Here is a 24,278-nt window from a genome sequence, read left to right as displayed (position 1 = left end):
CGCCTTCAAATAAATCTAATGTATTGAGTTTTTATTTTTTTTATGGAGGACAAAAGAAGGGTTTTATATCATCCACTTTATGGATAAAAAACAAAAATTATCCTCTTTATGTTCTTTTCTTGTGGTATATGCCTTTCTCTGTGTACATTTCCATTTTATTACTGTTTTTACTGTTTTATTACAGTTTTTGCTTTTTGTTTGTTTGTATGTTTTATTTTTTTCAGATCTCCATATGTATCTTCCCAATAAGCTGTTCCGCTCACCTCAGCCTGCGCTTAATTTAAAAGACTTTCCAGGACTGGGGACGGATCATGTGTGTAAATATACACATTTGGTGAACACTTTTGGTAAAACAAAACCCGAGATGGTAAAAAAATCTTAATGTGTTTTTTCTCGACGTCTGTAGAGTTCAGAAGTTGTGGTGCCCTCTGAAAATAACCTGCCTCGGGACACTCATGGTGCCATTGACTACAGTAGTCTTGTGCAGGTCCTTAAAGACACTCAGAGCCTTCACGATCAGGCAGACATCCTCTACATTCTTTTTAAAGACAAGTATGTCACTTATTATGCTTAAAACAAATGTTAAATGAACATGGACGCCTCTACACTGTTGTTTTGTTTAATATTGAATCGAAAGCGTGTGTTTTCCTGCAGGGGAATGGACTGGGACACTCAGCTGCATGGGAAAGGCACCACTGTTAAGAGTTTGCTAGTCGAGCTCTATGAGAAAGCGGGAGATCTGAGGTGTTGGGATATCATCCGTATGATTTCAGGCATGCTCCGCAAGAAAGTAGAAGAACTAGACTGGGTAAAGATGGAAATGCAGACTTTTTAAAACTAAGAAACCATAACACTATTTGCTTCTGTGAAATTTTTATTCTTTTGAAAAATATTTCCCAAGCGATGTTTAACGAAGATATTTTTTTTTTAAATGTAATGGTTTAAATAACTCATTTCTAATCACAAATTGTTTTGTCGTCGCCAATTATAACACTACATATATTTTTTACTAGCTGTTTTGTAAGGCATAATTATATGCAATTAAGTGCAATTAAAAGTATTACCTAGGTTAATTAGGCAATTAATTAGTGGTTTGTTGTCCAATAACAATATTTCTAATAATATTGACTTTCTTCTTTCTTTTTTTTTTTTTTGGACCCATTATATGTTAGGTGTTAGTAACCTCTATATACAAAACTGATAATAAAATGTACTTCCTGTGTTCAAAATGTATCGCAGAACAGTTCTGGTGCTCTTGAGGTAGGATATGAGTAAAGTTAGAGACAGGTTTGGAGGTATGGGTAGGTTTAAGGGTTGGTTAAGGTGTAAGGGATGGTCAACAGTGTAATTAACAATGTTACCAGGGTGTCCGTCGGCTATTAAAATTGGATACATTCATTTAGACAAATTTAATGCCTTAAAGTATTTTTAAAAGTCTTGAATGTTATTTTACAAGGTGATAAATTTTGTATAATTTTTTATGTTAAAGTTTGCCTGAATTTAATCTGCAAACATCAGGATGCTGTGTAGTTTTTATAAAATCCTACTAGATTTTATGACACGCTGACCAAGGCAACACTGTTATGGTCTGTTTCCACTGAGTGGTCTGGTACAGTTCGGTACATTTTTATGGCGTTTCACTGTCAAAAGGTACCAAAAAGCTAATCGTACCGTAGCACTTTTTTAGTAGCCTTTCGGAAGGGTACCTAGTACAACAAAAGGGTACCAAAAGGCGGAGCTAGACGTGCAGCTGAACACTATTAGTTTACAGAAATTTGTCACTAGCGTGTGTACAAGCAGGAGAATGAAAACAAAGGAAGCACCATTTTTAAAAACACAGCCAAGACAATCATATTTACACACAGTTGAAACCAGAAGTGTACATACACTTTAAAAAAAGGAACATAACAATTTATTAAAAATGTCTGATGGTAAATCATACTAAACGTTCACTATTTTAGATCTGTTAGTATTAACTAAATGATTTACACTTGCTAAATGAGAGAGATTTTTGGGGAATTTTGTGTTAATTTCTAGACAGTCAAAAGTTTACAAACATTTCCTTGGTATTTTTTTTAGCTTTGCTTTTAAACGGTATAACTTTGGTCAAATGTTTTGAGTATCCTTCCTCAAGCTTCTCACAATAGTTTGAGGGAATTTTGGCCCATTCCTCCTGACAGAATTGGTGTAAACGAGTCAGATTTGTTTTCTGTTTCGCTCGCACAAGCTTTTTCAACTCTGCCCACAGTTTAATCTTAGTTCCATTAGACCAGAGGACATGTCTCCTGGTATGTTTGATCATGTCTTGTGGTCTGATGGAACTAAGATTGAACTGTTTGGCCATAATGACTGTTGTTACATTTGGAGGACAAAGGGGAAAACTTACAAGCCTAGGAACACCATCCCAACTGTGAAGTATGGGGGCTGTTTTGTTGCAGGAGGGACTGGTCCACTTCACAGCATAGATGGCATCATGAAGAAAGAACATTATGTAGAAATACTGAAGCAACATCTCAAGTCATCAGCCAGGAAATTAAAACTTGGCCACAAATGGGTCTTCCAAACAGACCATGACCCCAAGAAATCTGCCAAATTAGTTAAAATGTGATTTAGGACAACAGAGTGAATGTTTTGGAGTGACCATCACGAAGCCCTGATCTCAATTCTATAGAAAATTTGTGGGCAGAGTTAAAAAAGACTTAACCAAGCTTTAACAAACCTTGTCGCCGTCTTGATGAACAGCCACAAAGCCAAGAAGAAGAGCAGAGTTTACCCTGTGCCCCATAGTTGTTTACAATGCTGTCTAAAGCGTGAGCAGTTTTGCTTTCTCGCTTGCGCTCGATGTGCATCTATATTCTTGAGCTGATGATAATAACGTGGGCGTGATTGTTGCAGTGCTTCTGACATCTGATCCTTTCAGAAACGGACAAGCGTGAGACTGACGCACGAAAAAGCAAAAGAGAAACCAAAAAACAAAGGAGCAAATAATTCTTTCAGCAATGATCGTTTCAACATGAACAAACTGCCATGTTTAACTATTATCATCACCTTTCAGACTATCATGAACTCGGAATGACAGAATTACTTTCTAAGAGAGGTTACGTGTGCTGGTGAAGATTAAAGAGACAGATGAGAGGTTTGCTCTAATTGTGGGCTATTACATGTTGTTGTTTTTTTTAACTCAAAGAAGGACCAAATGTATGCTGTGTATAGTTTATCTGTAATTGGTAACATATCGGAGACTGTAGGGTCTGTTTGTGTTCATATATGTTGCATTTATTTATTTATTTTATATAATCGCTGACGTTGCAGTAGTCTATTTCGTGTCATTAATTTGCAGGTATAATCAAATCATGTTCATAGAAAGGTTAGTAATGAACATTTGTACACAAGTATTTATGTGTATAAAGCATCTGTTTTGTAAGAAGTGCTTCTTATATGATATGTGAACGACCCGTACAGCTTTACTTTGACATTTCCTTAAGCGAGAATGATATCAACTGAAACTTTCTGTGGTACACCACGCCCACCATTGGTACCTTTTTGGCAGTGGAAACGCAAGCTGATAAAGGTGACCCATACTGACCCGTACCGTACTGCAGTGGTTCTCAAAGTGGGGGTCGGGACCCCCCAAGGGGTCGCGGGACAATGAAGGGGGGTCGTCTAGTGATTTCCAAAAATCTATTTATTTTTATTAAACAATAAGAATTACCATATTTTATCTAAAACGTTGTTTATAGTTACTATATAGTCACTATAGTAGCTTATAGTTACTAGTCCTGTTGGATTGCGACCCCTGGGGTAATTACATTATATTAAAGACGCAATAGCGTCAGATGCAGCAGATTGATTTTAGAACACCAGGTTAAACTTTCTGGCAGATTTTACAGCAGTGACATACATAAAAAAATTCAATGAAGTATAGACTTGGGTCTATTGGTGTGTGTGTGTGTGCCATTGCATGCAAGGTTTCTGTATTTATAGCCACCTTAGAGGATATTGAGGGTCGCGAGTCACTAACATTGTCATTTTGGGGGTCTCGGGCTGAAAAGTTTGGGAAGCCCTGCCGTACTGTACCACTCAGTGAAAACGGGCCATTGTATCTGCTATAGGCGCCACCTGGTGGATTAGCATTTTATTCAGTGTTGTTTTAGTTTAGTATTTGTTTTTTACAATCAGTATTTATTAAATAAACTGTAAGTTAAAATGTTGTCAATGTTACCAGCAGTGTTGGGGAAAGTTACTTTTGAAAGTATTTCATTCTAAAATTGAGTTACTTTCCAAAAAAGTAACTAGTTGTGCTACTTGGTTACTTTTTATGGTATTTTAAGTTCTGCGTTACATGCCGTGTATATACAGTTTAATGAAAGTTTAAAGCAATGTGTTTGCTCCTTTTGTATTTTTGTCTTAATTAGTTAAGTAAAATCACTGTCCATTGAGCCAATCTTTTCCTTTTTTGATGCGTTCAGAATATTGAATGCATTCTTTCACTGAGTGCATGATTTAGTAAAGCTACTTTAATTTTATTTCAGCAATTTATTTTTAAAAGCGAACCTAGAAATGTAATATTATTACTTAACTTGCATTATTTGAAATGTGTTACCTGTACACTGATAACCAGTGAAACCTAAAGTGGCAATTAAAATGTATGAAAAAAGTCTTTAAAAAGGTCTTTAAAGGTCTTTAATTTCACTCTCTGATCCCTGTATATACCCAAATTACAGAAATGAATTACAGATGTAACTATATGCAGGAATTTAATCAATGATAAGTAAAATGCAAAACATGTACTCGCAAAATAAGTGCATTGTAACAAATGATTCATTTTAGTCGAATACATATTAGTAATAAAAAGTGGAATTTTTAAATTATTATTGGTTGTTGTTATTATTATTAGTTATAATAATAATATTTTATTGATATTGGTTATATTATTATTTACATATTTTTAGCAACACTCACAAAGAAGTAACACTTTCTCCAGAACAAAAAATATAATAGGAAGTACTGTCAACATTTCATGTCTGTTAAACATCATCCGGGAGTCATTTTAATAAGATTTAACATTTCACATAATTATTTTTCCTTCAACTTTTTAGATCAACAACACTCTTGCTGTCGTTTACCTGTTGTTCATGAATTGGTCTATGTTTTGGCTCATGGTTATTTTTGTAGGCCTGCTCAGATTTGCTGGCTCATCAGAAGCACTTGACGGTCGGTTTACCACCAGAGCCCAGAGAGAAAACCATTACAGCGTGAGTTTTCTTGGTCATACCTAGTGCAGGTGATACTACAACAGTGCAGTATATTGATTTGTTTGCATGTGTATGTGATCTAAATGTTTTTCTGCAGGCCTTTGCCTCCTGACCAACTGGCCTTACTGATTGATCAAGCCAGCGAAAACAGCATCACTATTGCCATCCTCACACAGGTTACACACAAACATGCTGATTTTACACAAGCATTCACAGGTTTGGAGTCAGTAAGATTATTTTAATTTTGAGTTCTTTCAATAGAACTTTTGAGAATCTTTTATATGCATATATTTTTTTAAAAGTGTTTTTTTTTAGAGTAAGTCTAAAATAAGTAGTCTGTGAAGGATGACTATGTAAAAATATTCAGATTTAAAATTAATATTGTTCTTTTTAACTTTCTGTTCATCACAGAATCCTGAAAAATGCATCCAGATTTAAAAAAAACAACAACTATTTTTAGCATTGATAACATTAGAATGATTTGTGATGGATTATGACACTGGAAACTAGAGAAATTAAGCTGAAAATAAAGCTTCATTTTATTAATAAGATTAAATTACATATAAAATACAATGATATAATGAAAAAAGTTTTTTATGTCACTTATTTATCTTTTTTTATTAAATTTTCATTTTAGAATAATTTTAAAATGATTATAATATAGGTTGATGTGTACACATTGTTTGTTGATTGTGGAGGATAATATTAGATAATAATACAGAATATTATTATATAGTATTATATATTAAATAAAGTAATATCAGAACTCGTACTGCCTTTTCACCCTTGTGTTTTACTCTGCCCACATGAGTGGCAAGCAGAGGACTACAGTTTGACCGGTATTGCAGCTGTTGTACAACAAAATGAATATAATTTCAGAATCCTAATAATTTCAGGCCTTTTTAGGCAAAATATTGTTGTTTATAATGCAACTTTGTTCTCAGTTTATTTATAAGGATAGTGCCTATTTTTAATATTTATAATTTTGGAGATAAAGTGGATATTTTGGATATCCATCAGCCTATCATTGAGCAGAGCAAAGATGGTTGATGTTTCACCACAAAATTGCGACAGAGACTGCATAATAAGTCCTTAGAGGAGAAAAACAGTGTAGATTTCAAACTACAGCTGGTCAAATCATTATACAACTGGTAAGTGACATTCAAGTCGATCTCTCTCTTTTGTGTGTTGTAGTGCTGTATTTACACCATAGTCTGGTAGTGTTTCTGGAAGTATTTGCTTTCCTTTGGCTGTTTCGGGGGTTAATTATTGTGCTATCTCGATTGCAACTGGTGAAAACTGGTGTCGTTCAGCCTTGTAATCTTAAAATGTGAGCAAAATCAGCTGTTTTGTCATCACTTTAGACATTACGCTAGAGAATCACATAAAGGATTTTGAGGCTCTCAGCGTTTGATTTTATTTTTTATATACATGATTATGCCGTCGAACTGTTGCATAAATGCAATATCACACTTGTAGCAGTGTGATATGGCTGTATATTGTCACTGGTGGGACGCAATGCACCCAGCAGTGCCAATATACAGCCATATCGCTCTGGCACTCATGTGACATTGCTCAAATAATATTTCTATGCTTTTTATATCAGTAATGGAAAACCATCATCAGATTAGCCAAAATATTTCATAAACTTTATATGTTCTTATCAGTGTAAGGTTGTCATTCTTTTCAATATACTTGGTTGTTTTTGTGTGTGTGTGTGTGTGTGTGTGTGTGTGTGTGTGTGTGTTTGTGTGTGTGTGTTTGTGTGTGTGTGTTTGTGTGTTTGTGTTTGTGTGTGTGTGTGTGTGTGTGTGTGTGTGTGTGTGTGTGTGTTAGGAGATCATAGTGTACCTAGCGATGATCATCAGAACGCAGCGCAGTTTGTTCAGTGAGATGTTTCGGCTGAGGATCGGCCTCATCATTCAGGTTATGGCAACTGAACTGGCCCAATCTCTAAACTGCTCAGGTATCACATTTATTATCATTTATTATTAAATGTTGTGTGTTCATACCACATTTTACGAGATTTGAGGATGTTTGAAATGTTTTTTTTCCGCATTTCAGAAAAATATGTGCAGAACACTGGAAAACAATTAATAAAAACAAAAATGTAATTTTAATCGGACACAAATGACTATAAACGATAAATGTATAAAACTGAGAATTGTCAAGTGGCCTCTTAATTTTTTTTTCAGAGCTTTTTCTACAATGTATCTTTTTTTGTTGGTGTTAAAGGTGAGGAGGCCACAGAGAGTCTGATGAAACTGAGTCCCTCTGAGTTGAAGAATCTTCTTCACCACATTCTGAGCGGAAAAGAATTCGGTGTTCAGAGAAGTGGTGAGTGACTTCATGAGAATTACTGGGCTTTAAGGGCAGTGTTTCTCAATCTCGGTCCTTGTTTCTCTTTTCACATCAGATGTTTGTTCTAATTCGACAGTAAGTGAACTCTGCAAGATATTCCCCCATGATTTCAATTTGAAGGGAGCATATATAGTTTGTTTCAGTGAAATGGCATTTTATTATGTGATATGTGTAGCAACATTAGCTCATATAATGATTCATATTCATAAGTAATAAAAAGATATTATTTAATTATCAATATTTGGGTTGACTTTATTGTTAATGATAGCAGAACAAAACCTACATTAAACTGAACTGCTCGTCTGTTTAAGTCTTCAATTCATCTGTCTATTAATGCAAAGATCAACTAATTTTCCTGGCCTGGAAAAATAATTGATCTCACCACATTACAAGATTAGTAAACTGACAGCTTTATCTGTGAGTTCGAGTAACTCGTACTGTGTGTAAAAACAAGCAGTATGCATGGGCACAAACATTTAATAATAGTTACGAAAAGGTACAGACAACACAAATTTTTACAACATCCATGCACGACAGAGAGAAAGAAATCTCTGTGTTATATCTAAACAGATGAATTAGCTTGCATTAGTCAGAGTCTGGTCTTGCTTATGGATTCTAGGCGAGCTTGATGGTTCCAGGCAGGGTTTTTCTAGAATGGAAAGCAAAGGTCTGTTGATTTAAGCAGGTTTGTCCTGAAAAAGTAGGCCTTCTGTAATCATGTTTAGACATGGAATTGAACTTGAATTTACCTTCAAACCAATCAGTAAGCAATGAGGAGTTTCCCTTCCCCAAGGAACTTGTATGATCCATTGTTTTAGTCTACATTTCATTTGCATCCATAACATGCATCCATTACATCCTTTTGCTGAATTAGTCGCACTTTTACCCCAAAACATAACATTGCGTCTATCGTGTGAAATACAATCACGAAATTAATCTAGAAATTGAATCCAGACAATAAATACGTTGGGTATCACATAAAATCTATATTATGTAATGTTTGAAGCATTAAGTAAAGTTCTAGATATCATATTCTGTTAAGGCATAGTTTTCTAACTAATCCAACACAAAAAAACTTAAACACACACACACACACACACACACACACACACACATGTAAAAAAACAACATTAGAATATAGTTTCTAGATCTATTTTGAAGAGAAGTTCTGTAAGGATTTGCATGTCTCCATGCTTGCATAAGTCTGTTTCGTTTAAACCTGGGGAGGTTTATCAGATAGCAGCCCCTTAGTGTGGCCAGTTTGTGGGAGCTAGATGTAACAATTTTTTTGTCTGATCTGCATCCTTTTCTTACATATGTAAATTGATATGCTATTTATTTAGGGTGGTATACTGTGTCACTTTTAAGAAGAAGATGTTTTGAAGAAAGCTGGAAACCTGTAACCATTGACTTCCATAGTATTTGTCTTTTCTACTAAGAAAGTTGATGGTTACAGGTTTTCAGCTTTCTTTAAAATTTCTTCTTTTTGTGTTCAACAGACGAAAGAAACTCAGAGTAAATAAAAGAGTAAATAGTGACTATGTTGTCGTTTTTGAGTAAACTATCCCTTTAAATAAGAGACTCATGTGTATTATGCGCAACAGTGGGACCAGGATTGGGAAACACTGTTTTAGAACAATAACTAGAATGTTATAGAATACGTTTACGAATGTATTTAGCATGATTGGTTTATTTGACTAAATGTGTTGATGCTTGTTTTTAAGTTCGTTCAGTTGAGCCCGGTGTCAGTCCTGTCATCTCAATCCATGAGGTGGGCAATGTTGGAGCCACCAAGAGTGAGCGCGCAGGCATCAGCAAACTGAAGAGTGACATGAAGATGGTAGGTGACTGCACATCCAGAACCATGATCAAAAAAACACATGTATTGGCCTGATAAACACACGTTTAAGACACTATAGTGTGCCTATCTGTCATGTTTGTGTGCGTGTGATTTGATAATGTTTAAATGTTTTCAGCTGGAAGAGCTCAGATTTTCATGGTCGATCCAAAGTAAGGTGACGTGTCCTAATAAGCTGTGGATCAGCCTCATTTAATGTGGTCTAATCTCAAATGAAAGGCATAGTTCAACCAAAAATGAAAATATACGCACTATTTGCTCTCTCTTAAGTGGTTCCAAGCCTCTATTAGTTTCTTTCTTCTGTTGAACATACAAAAATATTTTGAAGCTGAAAGCTAAAAACCTGTAACCATTGACCTCCATAGTAGAAAAACAAATACTTTGGAAGTCAATAGTTACAGGCTTTCTACTTTCTTCAAAATGTCAACTTTTGTGTTCAACAGATGAAATAAACTGAAAGATGGTTGAAATAAGTTAGGGTAAATGATGGTGGAATTTTCAGTTTTGGGTAAGCTATCCTTTTAAAGGTTAACAATTTAAGATACAAACTGTTGGTGTTTGCATTAATGGTATGGGAGAAAATTTACTGTACATCTAACGTTTTAATTATACATTATATAAAGAAGACATATACAGGAATCATGGGGTCCAAAGCTGCATGGCAGGGTGTTTAATTGCACTGGGGATGTGAACATCATTTTTGAAGGTGGTTTATAAGCATTTCATCATGTTTACAGTACAAAACTGATTTCCCCTTTGCTGTTTGACTTTTTGCCTCGTAGACTTTCTCAGGTCAGTCCTTCGATGCTGAGCCTGTTGAATTAGCGGTAAGTTTTTGTCTCTTATAAGCCATATCATCTTTGCAATTAGATTTTTGAAGGTTATGATTAGGCATCTGACAAAGTTGCAAAAATCTGAAAGTGTCTGTGCCTGGAAGATTATTTAAAGGGGTGGTCCAGAATGTAATTTTAAGGCTTGGTTGTGTTAATAAGTAATTTGTGCTTATGTTTCACTTGAAGGGAATCATGCTATTTTTCATAAATCTCACTTTGATTATTTACAGCTACTAAGCTAACATGAAAACGACTGATATATTTCCTAGTTCCTCTGAAATGCCCACCATCAAGTGACTCTGATTGGTCTCCCTTTGAATTAAACTTTGAGTATTTTACATTCAGAGATGCTGTTTATGTTCACACAGCTACACTGCACATAAACTAAAGTCAAAAATATGATATCATAGTGGACCATCCCTTTAATGTACCACAATTTGTCACTTTTAATTAGTCAGATCTTCTTAACAATATGGAAAAAAACGCCAATACAGGGTCTCTGTGTAGATTTAAATCTGTAGTAATGTAACGAGCATAACTATAATGATAACCATAACAATAAATTTATTTCTGTCCATACCAAATGAATCAAACAGTCTGTTTATCAAGCTTCACAGCAGTTTTAGCATCTGCCATTTGAAATGCTTGGGATCTTTAAAGTAGGATCAGTTGTGAATGGCTGTTAATATTTTTATTGTTCATCATTGTCACTGTTAACTGTTGAGTGGTATTTGCTATTTTGTTTTATTTGGGAAAACAATTGCCCATCATTACAGTTGTCATTCTTAATTTTTTTGATTGCTTTGTATATTCATATAGGCTGGAATATTTTGATCAAATACCTGAAATGGATTGAGGTTAAACTATAATGAATCTTTTTCACATTGGAATTTTTTTTACATTAGATGTTTTTACATGAAGTACAGTAAAACGTTGTTTGTGGCTTAATTCAAGTTTATGTGTCTTGCAGTCATTATATAGGCACTACACTACCTGACAAAAGTCTTGTCATCAATCCCAGTTGTAAGAGCAACAAATAATAACTTGCCTTCTAGTTGATCATTTGTAAAAGTGGCAGAAGATAGATTTTTCCAATGAATCATCTGTTGAACTGCATTCTAATCATCACAAATACTGCAGAAAACCTACTAGAGCCTGCATGGAGGCCAGATTCTCATAAAAATTAGTCAAGTTTGGTGAAGGAAAAATCATGGTTTGGGGTTACGTTCAGTGTGGGGGTGTGCGACAGTTCTGCAGAGTGGATGGCAACATCAACAGCCTGAGGTATCAAGACATTTGTGCTGCCCATTACATTACAAACCACAGGAGAGGGCAAGTTCTTCAGCAGGATAGCGCTCCTCATACTTCAGCATCAAGGTTTCTGAAAGCAAAGAAGCTCAAGATGCTAAAGGATTGGCCAGCCCAGTCACCAGACAGGAACATTATTGAGCATGTCTGGGGTAAGATGGAGAAGGAGGCATTGAATATGAATCCTTTTTTATTCCACTGCACCATGACTTTATATTCTATACTGCACATTATTTCTTTTAAGAGATAAGACTTTTGTCAGAGAAAAGTCAGACCTTACTGTCCTAATTAAATCATTAAAAATCAAGGCATGATCATATTTTATTTGGTACAATAATCTAGAGGCCTTTGCCTTTTATATAAGTTCCTTCTTATACCAAATGATCAACTAGAAGTCAAGTTAATATTTGTTGTTTCTAACACTTGGATAGGCGACAAGACTTTTGTCAGCTAGCGTATATATATAGGATTTCTATATTAACAAGTGGTTAAATAGTGTGATTAATCCCCCAAAAAATGTAAAATTGTTTTATGTTCTAAAATTGGACTTACAGAGGAGCAGGATGCCTTCAATTGATGGGTTTGACAGCTCCGTGAGTGTTGGTGTACCCCGGGATAGTCGGCAGGGCCAGTGGCTGCGCAGGAGGCGGCTTGATGGAGCTCTCAACAGAGTTCCTGTTGGCTTTTATCAAAAAGTCTGGAAGATTCTGCAGAAGGTTGGGATATATTGAGTAGAGCTTTTTATTAATAACAACATAGATAATAATAGTTTGTAAATCTTTTTTAAAATTTATATTTTTATTATTTATATTCTTTTCCCCAGTGTCATGGCCTTTCAATAGAAGGCTTCGTTCTCCCATCTTCTACTACAAGAGAGGTTTGACCCCATAATCAATGTGTTTACAGAGTATTCACACTTGAATTGCTTGTTTTGCAATATTTGAGGTTCATTCATGCATATATATATATATATATGGAAGTTGCTCTAAAATCCTTAGTATAAAACGTCAATAAGTTAATATATAAGAGCAGATGAGAAGTACCTGGATAACCTACTACTTCTGCCGAGATTTTGAAATGCACATCATAAATGAACAACAACAAAAAAATCCTATTTTGCAAAGGTATATTATTGGCTACTGCCAAAAATTTGGTAAAAATTGTTGCCGAAAATTATTACACTGAGATCATGTTCCATAAAGAAATACAGTATTGCAATTATGCCCTAGCCCAACTTAAATACTAAGAAAATAACCTTTAAATTATTATTTTTTTGATCCATCAGATTCCAGATTGCCAAATTTACAGTATATCCTAACAAACCATAAAGCAATGGGAAGCTTGTTTATTAGATTTTATGCAAAAATTAACATATTGACACATTTGGACACTTCACTATCTCACAAGAGCACAAGTAAGAATTTGTGATAGGAAATGAAGACAGCTGATGCTGGGAGGTCATGTGATGGTAGATGGCAGTATGTCTGAATTCTGTTCCTGATACTTTTTTCATACATTATCTAAAGAGTCATGAAATAAGTACAAGTGTAGGTAGTATCTACTGTATTTACAAAGTATGTGATTTCAGACTACTGTTGGTGAAATCAGAAATCAAACTCTGGAGTGGATTGCTTGTTTAGAGAATCATTCCAACCCTAAAGACTAAAAAACCTGACCGATCACAGTGTGTGAATGTTTATTCTAAACCCTGTATGAAATCTAGTGTGTGTTGCCATTGCATGTCAAAATGAATCATAGATTAACCCAGAGCAAAGATTAAACTAACTGCTTGATTAAACTTCACATCCATTTAGAAATGTTTCCTACATAAGCAAACTGAACAAATATTGTGCCTGTTTTGGGACAAAGCAAATATCTTTACTAGTGAAAACACCTGATAGTCTTTTCTCATCTCAAATCTCCAATTACTTATTTCAACCTTGAATGTGAGATTCCTTTGTCACCGTTATATCTCCCTCCCTCCAGATGACCCCAGGTGAGATTAAATTTGCGGTACATGTGGAAAGGGTGCTGAACCGTGTCCCTCAGCCTGAATACAGGCAGCTGCTGGTGGAAGGCATCCTCGTCTTGACAATGCTGGCTGATGTTGACATTCAGAGCATCGGCAGCATCATCCACATAGAAAAAATAGTTCATATTGCTAATGACATGTTCTACAAAGACCAGGTATGGATGTGCATTTTAAATTAATCTAAAATAAATGGTGGTCAAGAGAAAGCTAAACATGCTGCAGTTAAAGAAAATGCATGCTATTACAAATAACGGCAACTAATTAACAGCATACATTTAGCATTTTCTCACAACGCAAACAAAGTTAAGAAAACACCTGCATTTGCTCACAACACATGCAAATAGTGTGGAACACAATGGAAATGTTTCAAGGGGACCCAAAAATGTGATGAACCTGGCTGGGATTTGCTTATTGGGCCAGGACTTGTGCTCAGTGAAGTTGTAGGTGGTATTTAAAAGGTTTTTGTGTATTTTAACATCCCGATTACACCTTTCTCTTGTCTTTTGTATATTATTAACCCAAATAACCACAACCTCAGTATGTCCATCACATTTTAGGGTCCCCTTGAAACATTTCCATTGTGCTCTGTGCTATTTGCATATGTTGTGAGAAAATGCAGAGTGTTTTTTGTAGTGTTTGCGTTGTGAGGATTTGCAACACGTACACTGTCAAACCGATCTTTTCTTAATTTGCTGGCGTTTTTTGTAACTGCAGGTGTTTTCTTAAATTACAGCACATTAAGCTCTCTTGGTCACTGTAAAAATATCTACAAGTTAAAAAAAAAAGTACTTTCATTGTCGTCTGCAGAAGGATCTTGGTGCTGAGGACAGTATTTTGGAGAAGGATCAGTCTACGGGCATCTGTCGGCTCCTGTATGACACTGCACCCAGCGGCCGCTTCGGCACCATGACTTACCTTACTAAAGCTGTGGCTACTTATGCCCAGGACTTCTTGCCTAGTGGCGCCTGTACTGTACAGTGACACCTACCTAGGTTTTTAAATAGCATAGTTTTTATTGTACAGTCAAAAGACCACTATTTTAAGTCATATTTTTGAGATATTTGTGTGAGTTTTAGTATTGAATAAACTCGTCATTGAGCACATAATATATTTTGTAGTTTAAAGTTTAATGGTAATCCTTGAATAGTTCTTACATTAGGTACAGTACATTTAGCATATTTAATATCAGGATGAAACATAAGGCTGTGGAAAATGGAGAAATACAGTCCGCAGTTGTTCTGCTAATAAAAAACAGGTTGTGAGTTTACTAGATTGTATGTGATCTATGATATACAGACTCTACGTACAAAGCACTTACATTTTTTTTTTTTAAAAAGAACACTCCCTTTTTTAGGAAATAGGTTAATTTTACAAGTCACCTTTAGCTTAGCATAAATCATTGAATCCGATTAGACCATTATCAGTTTTAATAATTTTCTTAATTAAATCTTGACACTCGTGTAGTTTATTGTGTGCTAAGACTGACAGAAAATGAAAAGTTGCTATTTATAAATTATACTCTTATTCTGGTGTAATAATCAAAGCAACTTTGCTGCTGTGCTATGGCTGAAGCAGGCGCAAACAAAAGTTCCTTGATTATTTGCCAGAATGAGAGAATAGCTCCTACTGAACTACAAAATAGCAACGTTACGTTTTCTGTGGGTCTTAGTACGCAATGCAACTATGGAAGTGTCAAAATAAGACTTCAAAATGGGACTAAATAGGACAATTATCACAACTCTCTTCATTTTTTGAGTGAGAGGCTATTGATTCAATGATCTGTGCTAAGCTAAGCTAAAAGTGCTCCTGCCAGACCCAGAGATTGGCTGAAGGGATTTTGAAAAGGTAAAACTCAACAAGTTTAACTCGAAGTGACTTGTAAGATGAGCATATTTCCCAAAAATTGGAGTGTTCTTTAAAGATTGTAAATCTGTCTCTCGCAGTCTCTTATTCATATCAACTAAACTGAATGTCTACCCTGAATGAGCTCAATTAAGCATGAAAGTGTTTTGTTTTTGTTTAGCTCCTAAAAAAGATATACTGCATCAGCTATGATGAGAATATAGTGTACGTTTACAGTCTCAACTGATGGAGAGGTGACTACTTTGTTAAGTAAATAATGTTTTGTGTTTTAGACTTGCATTTGTGGTCTTTAAAGCTGTGTTACAAGTGAACGGTAGATGTGTGCATGTACTCAGAGAAGCCATTATGGAAAAGTAACATTTATTTATTTTGCTCACAGTATAATAATTTGAACTAAATGAAAATAAATATAAATAAACTTATTTCACTTGTTAATTTATGAGGATTTTTGTGTATTTTTGCTGTTTTATATAACTGAAACAGTCAAAAACTGTAAAAAGTAAAAAACAGTACACCATCTTAAAAAACTTTTCATTTTTTTTCAAAGTTTTCTTTAATCAAGACGTTTTGACTTTAAATGACAGTAAAGAAAAAGTACACAATAAGCGGAGTGGCTCAGTTATTAACACTGTCACCTCATAGCAAGAAAGTTGCATTTTTGTGTGGAGTTTGCATGTTCTCCCCGTGTTCATGTGGGTTTCCTCCTGGTGCTCTGGTTTTCCCCACCAATCCAAAAACATGAGTGTATGGGTGTTTCCTAGTTCTGGGTTGCAACTGGAAGGGCATCCACTGCAGTTTATTCGCTGTGGCAACTACTGCTAAAAAAAGGAAATAGCCGAATGAAAATTTTTGAATGAGAAGACAACCCAACAAACACACAACGTTGCCTCAACGTAGCGACCTTCCTACAACGTTGTACCAACCTTGCAAAAAGGTTGAGGATTCTACGTTGTTGCTAAACGTTGTCACAACGATGTCATAAGGTTGCCATTTAAACATCACGAGGGCCGCATACTTTAGGTTGTGCTTAGGTTGCGTGGACAACCACTGTACAACATTTACTGGTCACAGCTGAATCAGTTTAAATTTCAACAAGCCGTCGTCTCATTCATTAACGACCGAGGAGACGTGAGTATTGCTTTATTTCTTCTTGCTAAATAAGATACGTAAATCGTGAATATTCAAACAAACCTACGATTTCGACAACAATCTGTTCCAACATTACACACACACAAAAGCCGTAATGAAGTTGTTACGAGCGAGTAACATTTCGGCATTCCTTTCACTGGAGATTTTATATGTAATGAAATTACAATAAATGTCTGAAATTTCAATAACTTGCTAGTCATATTCGTTTCCATCTGTCCTATCTTGTTCACTGCCTATTTTGACTTGTGTCTGCTGTGGATCTCTGAAGCTGGATTATCTGTTGAATTTGTTTCTTCCTCTGACTGCTTTCTCCATACCAACAACTATGCCTGGTCTTCAGCTGCGCTCCCTGGTCTGCTGTATTCTCCAGTCCAGAGCTTCACTGCCCAGTGTCTGAATTTTAATTTATATATATATATATATATATATATATATATATATATATATATATATATATATATATATATATATATATATATATATATATATATACATTTTAATGATTTCTTGTTTACTTTTCTTGTTTGTTTACCCTTTAGTTTAATTATATATATATATATATAATCTAAACTTTATACTGTTTGTTTATAATTAGATTTGTACTGTATGTATTAAATGTTGTGAAATATATAATAAAAAGTTTGATTATATTCATTTGTGTGGCATTTTTACACTTTAAAGTTTACACATGCAGTTGTTAAATGAAATAGGAAAAATAAATGAACAATATTTAATATTAAGCAATACTGGAAAAGAATTGCTGCTTATCCTGTATTCTAGGCAGTATTGATAAACTGCCACAAAAAATATTAATACAAGTAGTAAGAACGCCGCCTCGCGGTTGCTGAATGTCGCACGACAACGTTGCTACAGCCTTCTCACGTCTTACATTTCTACGTTGTGACAATGTAGCGAGCACGTAAGCGGCAACGTTGCCTTTGAAAAAATACAACGTTGTGCAGACATCGCTACAACGTAAATGTGTTTGTTGGGAATAAGCCATTGTGTCTAAATGTAAATTTAGGAAGCATACAATGTTTTTTTTTTTCTCTTTTTTTCAGATCTAATTTATAACAATAAAAAATAATATTTTACTTTAAAGTTAAAAAAAAAGATTATGCGTTGTTCGTCTTTACAAAGCAAATGTATAAAGAGATATAAGTTTTTGTTTTGTTGAAATGTATTTAAATAGTGTTTATGATTAAAGCAAGAAATTCTGTCATCCCAACAAACACATTTACGTTGTAGCGATGTCTGCACAACGTTGTATTTTTTCAAAGACAACGTTGCCGCTTACGTGCTCGCTACATTGTCACAACGTAGAATCCTCAACCTTTTTACAATGTTGGTACAACGTTGTAGGAAGGTCGCTACGTTGAGGCAACGTTGTGTGTTTGTTGGGATTGCGTTTAGAAAAAAACTCATACAAAAACTAGCAGGAATTGGCACAACCCACTGTCAGACAAAGCTTACCTTATCTCTGCATAATTCCTCAGAAAATAAGATCTATTAAAGTTGAATCTCAAATAAATGGATGTTTTTTTAAGGAAGTTTAAATGAAAAAAGATTTCCACGTCAAACACCATAAAAAGAGTATCAACCTTTTGACTATTAAACAGTCCATTTCATAAGTTTGTAGCATGTTTGAGACTTTTTTTTAATTAGGATTTATTTTATGGCACCCTTAAAATCAACACATACCAGTGAAGATCCAAATAAAATAATATTTAGAATCAATATACAATTAAAATTAGGGCAGTTATGTGTTTTTTTCCAACTAAGAGGTTTTTCGTGCAGTTTACGGTTTTAAAAACTGGACTTTTATTATGAAATAACCGAAGTTTATTGTTGTAAGGTTCAGTCATTGTGAGGACAGCCAGAGCTCACTGCGGGGCTGTGTATCTGTTTATGTGGTGTTTTGATTTTAATAGTTTGATTTAAATGAGTGAAAAAAGCGACAGTAATGATGATAAAAGCAGAACTCGCAGCGTGGTGTATGTTTACAGTCCGGAATACATACAGACATGTGACTCACTGTCTAAAGTGCCAAACCGGGTGAGATGAACTGCACTCTGCACACACTCCAAAAACAACATACACACATCTGCCAGATGCTTCACGTTTCAGCTTAACAATTCAACGCTATCGCTTTTCTTAATTAGCTTAGTAACAACGAAAAATTACAGCTTTCATGATCCATGACAATGTAATTCTTTGGAGTGTTTTGTTTTATCAAATAAATAACGTTAACATTATAACTTAAATTTATGTGTATGTGAATCAATGAGTGTCTTAAATGAAAAAAAGGTATTTACTTTTGTTTCTCTTACAGGCGAGCATGGTGCATTCACTGATCGAGGCGTATGGCTTATTGAAATACATGAGGTGTGTCTTGATTTGTACGTACTGGCACAGTTTCTCTGTATTTAAATTTATTTTCTAGCATGTTAACAATATTAACTGACAACTATGTTCTCAAAATGGTTGTTTATTAAGGGTCGTGAAGCCTCATGTGGCTTCAATAGAGGAGATGGCTGTGTTTCATACAGACTCATACCTGCAGCACCTGCACAAGATCAGCCAGGACGGGGACAATGATGACCCTCAGTCTGCTGACTTTGGACTGGGTAAGAGCTGTGTTTAGTTTAGATATCTACTTTTTTTTTTTAGCCACGAGTATGTATTTGACTTCATTTGCTAATGCAATTGATACACAAGAGCATCAGGGTGGTGAAACACTGTTGTTCGGCAAATGGCTGTTTGCTTTATTAATGGCTGTTCGCTTTGTTTTCATAAGCTAGGCATTTTCAAACTTTCTTTTAAAAAATACCCATAAATATTTTAATTAAAATCTCAAAATATGACCCAGAGTGAAGCATGTAGACTACTATATATTTACATGTAAAATGACATGCATACAGTGCTCAGCAGTACACCCCTTACAAATCTCTCTTTTAAATTTATATTTTAATAGGAAGCTCTACGATATTATATTTGTGCATTTACATTAGATTAGTCAGTACTGTATGGAATCAGTTTAGTCTCAAAAGAAATTCACGCAAAAGACACGATGTACACATGCGTAGCCAAATTCACGTGCATAAAATCAAATTCACGTGCGTAAAATATTTATTTATATTCACAAAAAATTTTCACGTGCACAAAATAAAAATACATTTTCATAAAATACGTTTCACAAATGCAAAACACCATTTGCAAATGGATAAGAGTGTACAAAAAGTTTTGAATGTTTAAAACTTGCGAGTTTATCCTGATTGAGAATGTGCAAATCCTCTTTCACGTACGACTCCCCCTGGATACGTGTATGTGTATTATTGAGACTTTCCTGCCAGAGGCAGGGTAACTCGTACCTTTCAGCCAATCAGATGAGAGCTGTAGTCAATGACACCAACTCTGCGCTTCATTTGCGCAGACTGTTTCTCTCCAGCATGGCGAACGGAGAAAGCAGCAGTCGCAGTCGCACTTTGTTTCATTTATTTAATTATTTGACCATAGCCTCACTCTTTTTATCCATTATTTTGCCACAGCTCCGCTCTTCTTATTTATTTTCTCGCAGCCTCATGAGCAGAATGTAGCCTGCAGAATCATGAATTATCATTCCAGCAATACAAGCACAGCAGTACCATTGTGGTCTAGCAGTCAGCACGTTGCGTTATCAAGCTGCCGACCCGTGTTCGATCCTCACCAGAGATTAACTTTTTTTTTTTTCATTTTTATTGTTAAGACATATAAAACTGTATGGTTGTTGAACATTTGAAGTTCTAAAGCAGCTGTTTTCTTTAAAAAGACTTGATAGTGTAATTAGAAACTAAATTGGAAATGACCTTATTTTAATATAGTCAGTCGTGAACTGAGGTGGGCTGGTCAAAGGCTTGAAACTCCAGGGCTGAAAAGGAGTCCCACTCCGGCCCTGATTATATCCAATGAATGTAAACAAGCTGCTGTTGTGCTTTCATTTGCACATTCTCATTCAGGATAAACTCGCAAGCTTCAAACATTCAAAACTTTTTGTACACTCTTATACATTTGCAAATGGTGTTTTGCATTTGTGAAACGTATTTTATGAAAATGTATTTTTATTTTGAGCACATGAAAATTTTTTGTGAATATAAATAAATATTTTACGCACGTGAATTTGATTTTATGCACGTGAATTTGGCTACGAATGTGTACATCGTGTCTTTTGCGTGAATTTCTTTTGAGACTAAACTAATTCCATAGTACTGAAGTCAAATCTGGAGCTTATCTAACAAAATAATTTATGATAATGATTCAAAAACTAGTACACCCAAATTTATGTTATAGAAAAATATTAAATACAAATTAAAGAGAGGAAAAATCAAGAGAAGCAAAAAAAAAAGAAAGATTTTGTTATTTATTAATTTTTTTTTACAAATTTGTAGGTTGTAATTTGCTTAGCAATATTTTACTTGAATTTAATTGTATTATCTTTCAATTTCTAAAATATGTTTGGTGACTAAAATATAATAGTAATAAATATATCTGTTTAATAAATCTGTTTTGTTTAAATGAACCAAAATACATTGCTTAAATTCACTGAGAAATGGAGAAAAATATTAATTTTGAAAACGGGCTGTACTCAGTTATGCTGAGCACTGTATATTCTGTTAAACATTTGTTTAATCTCATAAGTGAAATGTTCTTTTTTTTTAAATTGTGTTTTGCTTAATTTTTATAATATCTTCTCAGTCATATATTGAACAAGAATCGCCTGAAGTCATATTAAAAGATTTTTATTGAAGGATCACAGTGCATCCTCAGAATACAAATAAATTATTTTATTATTTTGTAAATTAATTTGAAAAGGGACCAAGTATTGATAAATATTTCCACTTCATCATGCATTATACTAAATGTATTTAAATTATACTCATAATAAGGAACCATAAAACAACAGTCATATAAAGTGCAATATAATTTTACCCTTTTCTACTTTTACCACTACTCTTCAGACTAATGTTTTACTCATTTGTCATGAAGCTTTCAATACAACAACATTTGGCAAAGTCACCTGCTGTTTTATATATTTTTTTATTAAGTACATTTCTGAATTATTGTGCTATTTTATTTGTACAAAACTCTATCTGAATGCTGAATGATGATTGTTTCTCCCAAATTTAGATTGAAAATTTTATCATCACAAAAGAGATTAAATGCATTTGATTTATTTCGAACAGAATTTCACTGTCACACTTAAAACAATTCTTCAAACAAAATACATTTTACCATAATCAACAAAAATATTGACTTATCCGTATACACTTAAAATAACAAATACATTAAACCAGTTCAAAAAGTAGTGAGAGGAAGCGCTATCTTACTCTTTTCCTCACCCCATTTTCACAACATTCAACATCATTTGACTGTCATTTCGACTTATTTCCTCAATTTATGTACATTGTATTATTATTTTGACAACTTTTGTACAATTATCATGCTTTCTATGTATATAAAATCACCTTTGTAAGCTGAATTTGGTGCATATACTACAATACACGTCTGACCAATTCAACCCATCAGTATTCCTTGTTTTTGTGCATGCAATGCTGTCTTGCCTCCAGCAGTGGGCAGTATTATACTTGAATCATTTTCTGGCTGGCCAGTAATTTTTATCAGTATTTACTTTTTGTACTGGATCACAGCCAAGTGCAATTTAAATGCCTGACAAACAGACACTTCACGCTAGTCTCTGGGGATAGAGAATAGTGTTATTGTTTTTGAGGGGGAAACAAAGCTCTCGCCAGAGGATCTATTTTAATGTAGCTCAGTGTTTATTGTTCTTTCTCACTCTCCGAGCTATCTTTCCTCTCACTTTCCTCTCTACACCCCATCCCATTGTCTCCGTGTGTTATCAAACCCCCCTCTCGATGCTCTCTTTTGTTCAGGTTATGACTGTCCGGTGGTGGAGGGTATTTTTGATTACGCGGCTGCCGTTGGAGGAGCCACTCTGACTGCTGCCCAGAATCTGCTGGATGGAAAGTGTGATGTGGCTATCAACTGGGCCGGAGGGTGGCATCACGCCAAGAAGTAATACAGCACAGCGGGCCTTTGTGCCCACCCTCTTGTGTTTCACCTCTACATCAATCATTGAGATGCCAGTCTCATGCCAGTCTCATCTTTAGCATATAAGGAGATCTGTGAGGTTTACTATTTCGATGTTTTCGTAACATGTCAATGTTATGGTTTGTTTGCATGAGACTGCTAAACAAGCCTAGTGTTGGGTTTTTGTAAAATATGTTTGTTTACTGTAGATTATTGTTTACGTGTGTGCATGACACTGTTTAGTGGGTCACTGGAGCAGCTAATTGAATGTGTGTTGTTATATAAGGGACGAGGCATCTGGCTTCTGTTATGTGAATGACGCGGTTCTTGGAATCCTCAAACTTCGGGAGAAGTATGACAGAGTTCTCTATGTGGATGTGGACCTTCACCATGGAGATGGTAATAACACTTCCACAACAATAACCATAACAAGCTGTTGTTGTTAATTTCATTTAGCATGTATTTAGTACATAAATTAGCCTAAGTTTTAAATCGGACTTTCAAATTCATCTATATTTACGGCAAGAGAGAATATTAGGTGATCATGTCACTCTACTAAATCTTTTTAATGATTGAAATGAAGATATTTATAAATATATTTATATAAAATATGGTAACACTTTACAATAAGATTCTATTAGTTATTAGGTAAAGATGCAGTATGTAAGTTTGACACCTAGTGGTATTGCACACCTGGTTCAAAACACACTAGCGCAGGTTGCCAGATTGATGTCCTAACCAACACCTTAAATTTTTATTTTAGACATTGCTTCTATTTCTCACAGGTGAACAACACAAAACTGACTTTGATCACCTCAGGTACACCTCATGTGCTTTATTCAGTATTAAATGCTAATAATGTGAGTTTAATTTCCATTTTACATGGCAATTATTGCCACATTACTGAAAGCAGCAGCAGCAGCAGATAGTTTACCTCGCATCTTGAAAATAAAATAAACTGCTTGAAATTGATCTTCACAACTGCGACTCAGTGCAAACCAACACATATCAGTGATTCAGCATCTACATTTAATAATGTTAAATAGGTTTAATATGTAGTACCATTTTACTGGAGTGCAATGTGTGCATTATTCTATGCTTCTGAATGGCTGTTTTTAAATTTTTGTTGTGTTTCAGCCAAATTGCTTATCACTGCAAATACCATCACATAGCCTGTTGTTAGGACACGGGATTACAATGTAACCTGCTCACCTAATGTTTCCGTTAAAAATATTTAGAATATTTGCTAATTAATTACCACCAGTTCCTCATGTGGAACTCTGAATCTGCGTCTCATTTCAGAGTCTGTTGTCCACCGGAGGTTGCATTTCAGCCATGGAAGAATGCTTTAAGAGCCTTCCTGACAGAATAAATGAAATAGCTGTTTCCCACCAAGGCAACCCGGGGTGCTGAAATAAAATAGGATAAACTGGCATTGACTTCAGCATTGTTTTTCAGATAAACAAGAGTGTTCACTTAGCATGTTTTTTAAACATCTGCTAACATATTATGGTATTTTTATGCTTTAGAAGTTT

At 34.8% G+C, this 24,278-nt stretch overlaps 2 protein-coding genes across 14 annotated transcripts in view; both read left to right on the top strand.

Annotated features, from left to right (window-relative positions):
• Nucleotides 1-15,945, top strand: part of phka1a (phosphorylase kinase, alpha 1a (muscle)) — a 37,425-nt gene extending 21,480 nt beyond the window's left edge. For 4 of the 7 annotated variants that reach the window (XM_073907333.1, XM_073907331.1, XM_017357095.3 and 1 more), the window contains exons 21-34: nucleotides 225-313; nucleotides 407-552; nucleotides 655-808; nucleotides 5,176-5,255; nucleotides 5,353-5,431; nucleotides 7,092-7,221; nucleotides 7,491-7,592; nucleotides 9,341-9,456; nucleotides 9,593-9,631; nucleotides 10,257-10,301; nucleotides 12,170-12,331; nucleotides 12,439-12,492; nucleotides 13,602-13,802; nucleotides 14,455-15,945. In XM_073907333.1, coding sequence (XP_073763434.1) covers nucleotides 225-313; nucleotides 407-552; nucleotides 655-808; nucleotides 5,176-5,255; nucleotides 5,353-5,431; nucleotides 7,092-7,221; nucleotides 7,491-7,592; nucleotides 9,341-9,456; nucleotides 9,593-9,631; nucleotides 10,257-10,301; nucleotides 12,170-12,331; nucleotides 12,439-12,492; nucleotides 13,602-13,802; nucleotides 14,455-14,628 — 1,571 coding nt within the window. In that variant the 3' untranslated portion in view covers nucleotides 14,629-15,945. The remainder of the gene's footprint in view (nucleotides 1-224; nucleotides 314-406; nucleotides 553-654; nucleotides 809-5,175; nucleotides 5,256-5,352; nucleotides 5,432-7,091; nucleotides 7,222-7,490; nucleotides 7,593-9,340; nucleotides 9,457-9,592; nucleotides 9,632-10,256; nucleotides 10,302-12,169; nucleotides 12,332-12,438; nucleotides 12,493-13,601; nucleotides 13,803-14,454) is intronic. The other 3 variants (XM_073907332.1, XM_073907334.1, XM_009303454.4) reach the window with 1 other exon arrangement.
• A 540-nt stretch (nucleotides 15,946-16,485) lies between these two features.
• hdac8 (histone deacetylase 8) overlaps nucleotides 16,486-24,278 on the top strand; it is a 56,237-nt gene continuing 48,444 nt past the window's right edge. For 2 of the 7 annotated variants that reach the window (XR_012382363.1, XM_005166507.5), the window contains exons 1-5: nucleotides 18,507-18,714; nucleotides 18,992-19,058; nucleotides 19,156-19,286; nucleotides 22,587-22,728; nucleotides 23,030-23,142. Coding sequence is in view for 5 of the 7 variants with exons in the window: in XM_005166507.5 (XP_005166564.1) it covers nucleotides 19,190-19,286; nucleotides 22,587-22,728; nucleotides 23,030-23,142 (352 nt within the window). In the remaining 2 variants the exon portion in view is untranslated. 7 annotated transcript variants of the gene reach the window in all.

The sequence above is a fragment of the Danio rerio genome, chromosome 7, assembly GCF_049306965.1.
Source record: "Danio rerio strain Tuebingen ecotype United States chromosome 7, GRCz12tu, whole genome shotgun sequence".
NCBI lineage: Eukaryota > Metazoa > Chordata > Actinopteri > Cypriniformes > Danionidae > Danio > Danio rerio.
This window is presented reverse-complemented; position numbering and strand designations above follow the sequence as displayed.